This window comes from Benincasa hispida, chromosome 8 (assembly GCF_027475165.1).
Source record: "Benincasa hispida cultivar pf3 chromosome 8, pf3_genome.v1.1, whole genome shotgun sequence".
Taxonomy (NCBI): Eukaryota; Viridiplantae; Streptophyta; class Magnoliopsida; order Cucurbitales; family Cucurbitaceae; genus Benincasa; species Benincasa hispida.
In genome coordinates this window covers 31,905,484-31,916,002 of record NC_143485.1, presented here as the reverse complement: position 1 = coordinate 31,916,002, position 10,519 = coordinate 31,905,484, and the positions used below count along the sequence as shown (strand labels likewise).

Sequence of the window (10,519 nt, the reverse complement as noted above, 5' to 3'; positions counted from 1 at the left end):
CCCATCTCCCAAATCATCGAAAACAAAACCCCAAATAATGAAAATGTGCTGATCTTAAACGATAACACACTAAAGTGTGAACATAAGAGAGAAAACAGTAAAAAAAAATGCGGACCCAGAAGATTAAAACTCTCACATACACCACCACAAGAATATTAGGTGGAAAAATTATAAATGGGACTCCACACAATAAAATAAATGGCACAAAAATGAAATTGCCATCGTCTATGATTTATTCAGTTGTCGCCGGAGTCGAGTCAGTCGTTGTGGTCAAAGTTGTGCGAGAAACTGAAGTTGCAGTCAAAGTCGCATGAGGTCGAAGCTGCCATCTATGTTGAAGTCGCACGCCTTGTTAGGGTTACATTCACGGCCTGCTCTCAATAAAATAAAATATTTGTTTTAAGATGTAAGCCAAAACGACATTGTTTTGGAAAGCGTTTTTTTTATGGCGCTTTCACTTGCCAAAACAATGTCGTTTTGGAATAAAAAAAGAAAATATTATTAAAATTTAGTTCACACGCGTTCCGTTTTCCTTTAAAGTTTAGATGATAGCGCATTTTGGCTAATTTTCTCGTGCCAATATAACGATCTAAAAGTTTTTTTTTTTTTTTTTTTTTCTTTCTATTTTTATATGATGGCATTTTGATGTTAAAAATAAATGAATAAGTAATAAAAGTAATCCTGTCATCCCTATAAAAAATAACAAACTAATCCTTTCTCAAATTTCAAATCATGAGATTTAAAACTATTGACACTTTTTCTTAAAAAAAAAAAAAAAACGGAAGAAAAAAAGAAAAAAATAGAAAACCCTAAGCCCACCACAACGGTCTATTTCTCTTTCTTTCCCTTCTCGTTAAACCAGCCTAACACCCCCGTCTGTGAGTTTCTCCTTCCAGCCGCCGCCGAAACCCGCAAGTACGAAGCAGTGGTGGGAGTTAACTTCCGGCGTTGCCTCCCCATCGTTTCTTACCCACTTACGGCGCCGGTGGTGCGGCACTCACAGCCCGACCCTCTCTTCCGGCGGTAAGTTTCACTCAGTCTAAATTCTCCTTCCAACTAGTTTATGGTTCTTTTTGTATATTCCGTATAAATTCGAAACTATTCGAACACTTTCTGGCTAGAATCAAGTCATGTATGTGTTAGACTTCTATTTAGATCCTTTTGACTTCAATTAAGGTGCTGTAATTTAGTGCATAACTCTCGTGTACTCTCTATTTGTTGTTTATATTCGATTCGAGGTGTTCGGATCAAATTTAAGGTTGCTTTAAGTAAGATTACTTGTGAAATTTTTTGGCTTATTCTAATGATTTATGGGATTTTGTACGATGTAATTGAAATGTTGGTTTACTCATAGTGTATTTATATAAATAATATCGATGAAGATGTCGACATGTTGACGAAAATTAATACCATATATACAACTCTTTATTCAAATGGGTTGTTTTCAAATTTCTGTTTTCAAACCATCAAATTATCCCCCATAAAGTCTAAATTTACCCTTGGCTTCTCTTCCTTCGTTTGCTTGTTAACTCCTCGTTTTCTTCTTGATTTAGCTTTTTCTCCTTCGTTTTTCTTTCTTCCCGTACCAGCCGCCACCAGCTTCCATCTTCCTCCTCGCCGGTGATTGTGTTCCCTCTGTAGCAACAGAACGCGAAACCCCCTACTCCAAATTCCACTCCGTAGGTAGTCCTTTATTTGAATGTTCCAGCACACTAGAATTTCCCAGTACTTAATTTTTTTCTGGCTGAATCTGCTTCATGATTGCTTACAGTGTTTCAATTCGTTTTGCTTCATTTTACACTTATTTTACCAATACTTGCAGCCCTTTGTTAGAAATACTTGGTTCTTCACTTTAAACATTTTCTGCATTGTTTCGATTTAGTTTCAATCGCGTTTACCGTTTTCTCGAGTTATATGATAATTTTCAGAAACGCTTCATGGAATTCTTCAAATAAGATGTTTGAGAACTTGAAACTTTTTCGAGATATTAATGATTTCAGATAGTAGTTTCAACTTTTCAACGCTTAGTGTCCATGATATGTTATTGTAATAGATCTATATTTTATTTGGTTGCTGTTTTTCCCCCAAATTTTGACAGAAGTTGATATTCTTGATTCTTAATGAGCTTTTGAAGACCAAGGATGTTGCCAACTGATGAGTTGAAAAAGATATCTTTCACCCGTTCTATAAGGGATGGAGATTTAGTCATTGTATATGAGAGACATGATATCATGAAGGCTGTGAAAGTATGTGAAGGGTCAACACTTCAGAATAGGTTCGGTGTGTTTAAACATACAGATTGGATTGGAAAGCCATTTGGGTCCAAGGTGTTGAGTAACAAAGGTGGATTTGTTTACCTGTTAGCTCCAACTCCTGAATTATGGACTTTGGTTCTAAGCCACAGAACACAGATTCTATACATTGCAGATATTAGCTTTGTAATTATGTTCTTAGAAGTAGTTCCTGGCTGTTTAGTTCTAGAATCAGGGACAGGCAGTGGATCGTTGACAACGTCGTTAGCTAGGGCTGTAGCACCTACTGGACATGTCTATACGTTTGATTTTCATGAACAGAGAGCTTCCTCGGCGAGGTAGGAACATGGATCTATTGTATGTTCTCAAGTTACCCTTGCAGAGTAATAGTTCTGTGATTATTGTTAGATCTTGAGATAGTTTAAGAAGTAATACTTATTTGCTTGTTTCTCTCTTTTTTCAGAGAGGATTTTGAGAAGACTGGCTTGACAAGCCTTGTCACTGTGGGGGTTAGAGATATTCAAGGTCAGGGCTTTCCTGAAGAGTTTGTTGGATTGGCAGATTCAGTTTTCTTGGATCTACCTCAACCTTGGTTGGCCATCCCTTCAGCTGAGAAAATGCTGAAACAAGATGGCGTATTATGCTCCTTCTCTCCGTGTATCGAGCAAGTTCAGCGTTCAGCAGAAACTCTTCGATCTAAGTTTACAGGTACTTCCTGAATGACCCTATATGCCATTTAACTTTAGTTTTAGTGTGACCTTGATTTGTATTGTTCACCTTTTGTCATCTCTTTTGTGTAGATATAAGGACATTTGAGGTATTGCTTCGGACATACGAAGTTAAGGAAGGTAGAACAGAGAGTAACCAGGTTGATGGAGGTGGTTCTGTTGAGCTTCCTCCATGTAAGAGGCGGCTGAGATCCAAGGAATCAGATGACATGAACGATGATTCTAGTACGATGGTCATGGTTAGGCCGTGTAGTGAGGCCAGAGGTCACACCGGTTATCTAACATTCGCAAGACTTAGGTGCCTGTCTTAACAAAAATATAGTTCATTTTTCTAGCAAATTGGAAGTTTTGTATTCTTTTTCATCATTCTGGTACCTTGACACTCATTTCAGATTGTTCAATAGTTTTGTTTATATTCTTCTTTCTCATCTTGATATCACCACTCAATTTAAAGTAATTTCATAGGTCTTGGTATTTTTAACTTTCCTAACTCTCAATGAATTTAAAAAAATTCAAATAGATATCAAACACAACTTTACTAATCTAACGCTACCATAATCTCTAACAAAAAAAAAAAAAAAAAAAAAAAACCAAAATTTGGCACATAACTTACAAAACCAAACTGGGTTAAGCATAAGGAAATATTGACATTGGGAAACAAAAATGCACAATGGCAATTTATTGAATGGCAAACTTTAACACCTCTACTTGACCCCTACTATGGACATAAGAAACTGCAACTTCTGGTTGAGTAGATTGAGATCACCATCAGAAGAACCTTTCAGTGGGGAAGGTGGCTCGACTCCGACGAAGGCGTAAAGAGCATTCACTTCATCTATGTACGTTCCGAGTGGTGTGGCATTGTACCCTATGATCTTCTTCATCGAAAGGATATTCTCTCTTATCTTTACCTCGCTTGCTAATTCCTTGCAAAAAGAAGGAAAAAGAACTCAGAATTTCAAAACATTCAACGCATTTTAGAGAGAACTCAACTCAAAAGGCCCAAGAAATTGATTATGCCAAATTTGATGGTAAGAACAGATAAGGTTGCAGAGGTAAAAAACATCTAATGTGAATGAAAATGGAATTAGTTCAGAAGTGATTTCTAATCAATTAAAATTTAGAAGTACTTTCCACAATTTTCTTATCATTTAGTTATTTGGTCAAGAAAAAAAATATCTTCAAATTCTAAAAATAGTCAAAAGCACCCCTTTCAAAATTCACTCCTTGTCCTTATAACTCAGTCAAAGTACTTGCTAGTGCTATTTCTAAACGTACCCAATCAAGAATGATAGTTGAAGTAGTGATTTAGGAAAAGAGATTTTGGTAGGATTGATTTTTTAAAGTTGATATTCATATATTTAAAAGTGATTTTGAATTATTATGTTTGGATAAATTTTGCAAACTAGAATTGTTGAAAAATTAATTTCAAATGATGATAGATTTTTTTTAAATCAATTCCAACATTTGCCAAACATCAGTGATTTTGGTCATGTAAAAATCACTTCCAAACATCATACCCTTCAAAATACGAGTTCAAAATGACTTTTGAGAGCTTAACTCACTCTAATAAAAATTATATATCTACCTCACTCCAACACTTTGATGGTAAAACAGAAAACAATCACAAAAGACTCGAGACCATAGTACGACATCTTTATATTATATACTGACCTCACTGGAAGACACCCTATAATCTTTATGTGGAGCATTTGCTTCTACTTTGGGTTTAATAGTCACAGCTGATACAGACAAATTCTCTTCAGATTCAATCACATCAATCATTGTTACTGAAAGAAGTTGTTCCGCTTCTTCAGACTTGGGAAGCTTGCTTGAGACTGCAACTTAAAAACAATGCAAAAATTTGTCAATTCATGTTATTGCACTTGTGTATCAACACTAGACTTCGTCGATCCATTTAATCCCAATTACATAGTCCGAACACTCTTTTCAGTCCTATGAATTCAAACTGATTCATGTACTTACATCTATCAGAAAGATCAGATATTTGAATTCCCCACCCAAAAAGAAAAATCAAACTTCTGACTTGTAATAAACAAACCTTCGTTCTAAGCATATCCTCAAATTCTGATTACCTCTAAATTACACCATTTTTAAGTTATAAACTAGATCATATATTCACTAGTCCTTGTGTCTATTTGTTTTGTTTTTAAAAAAATTAACATCATTGTAGAAAAGGTGTGATACGAGTCAATACCTTCAGAAGCTCCATATTCTACATGAGGATGAACAACAGCAGAGTCAACTTCATTCAACAAACAATGAACACTGTTTTCAGCAGAATCACTAGGTTTGGCAACCTCCATCGTAATCTCGAGCTCTCGAACATGATCGGCATCTCCATTTGCCTCAGCAAAATCATCATCTCTTCTTCCCTCGTCTCGAATTCTTTTGAGCAAACCCCTAGTTTCTTCCAACTGTTCTTCCTCATCTCCAATGTCTCCATTTTCTTCAAATTCTACATTGGTCACTTCAATGACTGCCCCCTGCTCCCTGCTTCCAACGTCGAGTTCGTCCTCTTCGTCCCCCTTAACTACTGCCATGTCATTATCCAAATCATCCAAAATCTCACCACTCTTTGTTGTTTCCATCTCATGTTTTTCTTCATCTTCATCGATGATGTCTTCCTCGTAGCCATTTTCCTCTACTATTTCTTTGTCAGCACGGCCAAGTTCGGGGGGTGGGGGAAGTGGAAGCCAAACACTCATGATTGTCTCGGCGCAAGCGTAGGACGCGAGGAAGACTCCATAGGGAATTGAGGCTACAAATCCAAAGGCTGACATGATGACCAATGGAGGAAGAACAACAGGAGCAGAAGATATGGCTAAACCAGTAACGAGAAGCTTCTTCCCCACATCGCAACCCTTTTGCACAACAGAGCGTATTTTTTCACTGCTCAGGCCATCGCCGGACGACAGTTGTTCTTCCATATTCCAGTCTATGCTGCGACAGCCTTCCATCCTGACAAATAATATGTTCAACCATCAATTATTTTAAGGATAGTTGCAAATATAGCAATTAGACCAAAAGTATTAACAGATATAACACAATGCAGAAGAATTTGTAAATATAGTAAAATTTAGATCAAACTCTCAAAGTTATTTGAAATTCTTTAAAAATGTTGCTATACAGTTAATTATTAGCTCTAAAAGTATTACCTATTGCAATTGGGGTCAACGGTGACATTCCTAAAATGTAACACAATCCCCTTCGCCTTACTGATATGTAGCATGAGTTGCTACAATTTATCAACATTTTTCTGAGTCCAAGTTATAGTAATTCCATCTATTGTGAGATAGAAATCTCTAATTTTCATAGACTAATTGAGGGAAGGGACAAAAAGTAAAGAACAAAACAACAAAGGTAGTCTCCTTATATGTCTAATAGATGCATCAATTTAGAACCATGTCGACCACTACCTATTACGCATAATAATGAAACTTTAAAGAATTATTTGACACCTTTAAAGTTTAGAAACCGATACTACTCAAAATTGAACAACTGAGTTGACAGTTTATGGTCTAAACTTGCAAAGTTACTCGCATCAGTATTTGAAAACTGTGTTAGTTTTCTTGCGACCTGCTCACCATAGTTTTTCATAATCCTAAATAACCACAGTTTTTAGCCAAATTAAGTTTTTAGTTTTTAGTGTTTTTTTTGTTTTTCAAAATTAAGCTCACGAATTCAACTTTAACCTCTAAATTTCTATGTTATGTGTTGTCACTCACTATCAATGTTTTCAAAAACCAAACTTATGAATACTACTTCCACCTCCAAATTTCTTTTTTTGTTATTTACTTTTCACCAATGTTTTAAAAAACCAAACCAAATTTTGATAACTAAAAAAAGTTTGTTTTCAAAAAGTTGTTTTTATTTTTGGAATTTGGCTAAGAATTCAACCATTATACTTAAGAAAGACACAAATTATTATAAGAAATGTGGATGAAATAAGCTTAATTTTCGGAAAAACAAAAATAAAGTCCAAATTATTATCAAATGAGGTATTTGTTTTTTGTTTTTTTTTTTTAATTGAGCATATTTCCTCTTATAATGATTTACATCTTTCTTAAATACAATGATTGAATTCTTAATTAAATTCCAAAAATAAAAATAAGTTTTTAAAAACTACTTTTTTACTTTTCAAATTTTGGTTTGCTTTTTTAAATTATTGGTACAAATAGATAACAAAATAAGAAATTTGGAGGGAAAGTAGTGTCTATAATTTTAATTTTCAAAAACAAAAAACCAAACATCAAATGATTATAAAGGGGTCTAGTTTTTAAAAATTGTTTTCGTTTTTAGATTTTGACTAATAATTCAAATGTTTCATTAAAAAAAATCCAAATGTTTATTTAAGAAAAAGCAAAAAACTGTAGTAGGTAAATCTCGAGAAAACCAGCATAATTTTAAAAAAAATAGAAATTCAAACAGCCTTAAGAACATTTAAAAAAAAAAAAAATCGAAACTTGACTAGTTTGTGGGAGTAGTGGTTTATATAAAGCTAAATTTTCAAAAACTAAAAACAAAAAATAGATTAGAGAAGGTTAGAAACCAAAGAGGCTTTCGAGCTAATTTTAGTGTCAGTTCACCCGCAAAATGAATACAAACCATCTAAATTCTTGCAAATTGAATGGAAGAAAAAGTTCATCGCTATTTGGACATTAAAGATCACAATAAAGGTAAAACACAAGTTACACAACTGAAATTGAAGAAATAATAGACAAGAGAATAAACGCAAAGATATGTGTCAAAAATTAACATGATCACAAAAACAACCCTAAAAACAGAGAGAAAAGCAACTTAAAAACCTGCAAAAGAGAACTCAACAAAACAAGAAGATGAAGAAGAAGAAGAAGAAAATAACCTGATGAAATCAGGAGGTTCATAGGCCATAATCAAACAAGCTCTTCTGCAAACAGCTACAGTAGAATTCCATGGCAGACAGAGAGAGAGAGAGAGAAACAATGGCGGTTGCAGAATGAATAAATCAAAGAGGAAAAACGGTGTCGTATTGCACCGGAAGCCTTCCACGAACTTAAACGTGGCGGTTTCCTACTCCACCGTCTGTCTTTTTAAGACTTTGATCCTTTTCTTCCCTTCAAGGTATTCTTTATTGACAGGCGTGTCATTGGTCAATTTTGGATAAAATTTATCAGAGTAGCTCGTAATTTGTATGTCTTGTTGGTATATACAAAGATTTGAAATATGGATGTGGATGAAAATATTGACACTCAATTTTATAGAAATATCTATTGGGATTGAAATTTTGAAAGATTTTATATGAAATTGTTATAATTAGTTACTAAAATTTTATATGTGGTAATCGATTATTTTTAATTATTATTTTTATAAAGTAAGATAACATTTAGATTTATATTGTAAATATCTTTAAATGTCAACAACAACCCTTTAGAAAAAAATAATAAATAAATTACAAAATCTCTAATATATTAAAAGGGGTTATTAGGAGAATCTTTACATGTCTTTTTTGCCCTTACATTTTTCATAAATTTCCATATTGTTTGGTTGTGATTTTTCGACATCCATTTGAAAGACAATGGAATTGATGTTGACAAGATGTGAATTTTCGAGATAAGATGCAATAGATACAATTGGATAGATTTATTCAAGGTGGAGGTGGTTACACATGAAAATGGTGCATTAATTCTCCCAATGTAAATGTAAGATGTACATGTAAAAGAGAAACAAATTAAATACTTGTATTTACATTCTTAAAAAAAAAATGATTCCACAAGATCCAAAGTTTAGAGAAAATACAAAATAATAATAATAATAATAAATAATTGAATGAAAATAATAACTGATATGGTAAAACAATGCATGTGTGACTTCACATAGATATTTAATAACATTAGAATAAAAGTTAAGGTAATTGTTTCAAATAAAGAAACAGCTAAAAATATTTTTAAATATAGCAAAATGTCAATATCAATCAATAATACACAGTGATAAATAGGAATAGATAGTGACATTTTACTATATTTGTAAATAAGTTGATACATTTTCTTATATTTGAAAAAAATTCTAAAAATTATTGCATTATATATATATATATTACAATACTAGAATATTAACATATTAAGTCGATAATTTAATTAACATTTTTCTCTCTTTGTACTAGATATAAGATTTTTTTTAATAAAAAAAGAACGATAATATGAGAGCATTAAAATAAAATTCTTTACATTATGTAACTTCTAAAAGTTGATGGTAACTAAAACAAAATTGTATAATATTTATTTATTATATGCTAAAAAAATTAGAACTACAAGATTTCATGTGCATTGCACGTGTTTCTTGACTAGTAATATGAAGTTTAGGAATATTTTGAGGTGAAATAATGTAAAATGAAAGTTTTGAATAGTACAAGAAAAAAAATTTACATCAAATCAATTTTGAGGTAAACTAATGTAAAAGTTTAATGAAAAAGTTTTGAATGAGGTTAAAAATAATACATGCTTTTTTTTTTATGATTTTTTCCCAAATTCAATTCCTTGTAAATGAAAGTTTCAGATTGAAAATAAAGTTAGATTGCACTTTATTTAAGAAAATAACGATGGATTGAAAATAATGACGAATTTAAGAAAACTTGAATTGCACTAACCTAGTTAATTCCTAAAAAGAATTTGAAATATTCTCAAAATTTCATGGAAATGGAGGAAAAACAAAATTCCCCTATTGAAATTTTAAGGTCATCGAAATCTTGAAAATTCAATCAAAATTTCGAGATTTCAATAGAAATATTTCACCATGTATATGACTGAAATTGTAATATGGTATTGAAATTTGGGAAAAATTATAGTTCTATTATAGTATGTGTTACTCTCATTCATTATTTAACAGATCATTAAATGATTTATTCATTTATTATACATTTATTTTGTTGATCTCACATTATACTTAAATATTACTATTGAATGAGAAATTTTGGTCAATCAAATTTACCATGTCATCACAACGAAAACCTAGTTTATCTGGAGACACATAAATTGCAAACTAAGAAAAATGTCACATGTCTCCTTTGGTAGTCCAAACTGTTTGGGTTCTCGGGTTTTTTTTTAACACCTTAGGGAGTGCTTGGGAGGTTGTAATGAGGTTGTGTTGGAGTGGGTTTGGGGTCCAAACCCATATGTTTGGTTTGATGGGTTTGGGAGTTTGGAATCCTCGACCCATTATAATCCACGTCTGTTACAATCCAATCACTCCATTACAATTTACATTCACTACAACCCATGTTTCTATCTCCTCCCATTTCAAGCTCATATTCTCTACTCATCTATCATCTTTTTTTGAGAAATTGTGCAAGATGATCAAAACGGAATATCCAATTGGAAAAATGATAACTTTTTTAATTGTTTGATGTATGGCAAAAAATGTGTGTGTAAGGCCCCACCTCCTACTTAAATTCCCTATTTTGCCCCCACAAATATGATGCCTCCAACAAGTAATCCGAGGTATATTTTCTCATGATGTTAGCAAAATAACGACAAATTTTAA

At 32.7% G+C, this 10,519-nt stretch overlaps 2 protein-coding genes across 12 annotated transcripts; one reads left to right on the top strand and one right to left on the bottom strand.

The window, feature by feature from the left end:
* Positions 1-564: 564 nt before the first annotated feature.
* LOC120083309 (S-adenosyl-L-methionine-dependent methyltransferases superfamily protein) lies at positions 565-3,393 on the top strand. 10 transcript variants are annotated; one of them, XM_039039002.2, is made up of 5 exons: positions 702-1,023; positions 1,590-1,683; positions 2,099-2,590; positions 2,716-2,960; positions 3,053-3,393. In XM_039039002.2, exons 3-5 carry the CDS (start codon positions 2,142-2,144, stop codon positions 3,289-3,291), a joined length of 933 nt encoding a protein of 310 aa, XP_038894930.1. In that variant the 5' UTR covers positions 702-1,023; positions 1,590-1,683; positions 2,099-2,141; the 3' UTR covers positions 3,292-3,393. The 10 variants fall into 10 exon arrangements, with proteins under 10 accessions (XP_038894929.1, XP_038894930.1, XP_038894937.1 ...); XM_039039005.2 differs by having other exon boundaries at positions 728-1,023; positions 1,590-1,679; XM_039039000.2 differs by having other exon boundaries at positions 728-1,023; positions 1,554-1,683.
* A 104-nt stretch (positions 3,394-3,497) lies between these two features.
* LOC120083308 (uncharacterized) lies at positions 3,498-8,165 on the bottom strand. Of its 2 annotated transcripts, none has more exons than XM_039038999.2 (4): positions 7,866-8,165; positions 5,199-5,962; positions 4,655-4,818; positions 3,498-3,906 (listed from the first exon to the last, which is right to left on the bottom strand). In XM_039038999.2, the coding sequence occupies exons 1-4, from the start codon at positions 7,892-7,894 to the stop codon at positions 3,685-3,687; spliced, it is 1,179 nt and encodes a 392-aa protein (XP_038894927.1). In that variant the 5' UTR covers positions 7,895-8,165; the 3' UTR covers positions 3,498-3,684. The 2 variants fall into 2 exon arrangements, with proteins under 2 accessions (XP_038894927.1, XP_038894925.1); XM_039038997.2 differs by having other exon boundaries at positions 4,655-4,824; positions 7,866-8,157.
* Positions 8,166-10,519: the final 2,354 nt, after the last annotated feature.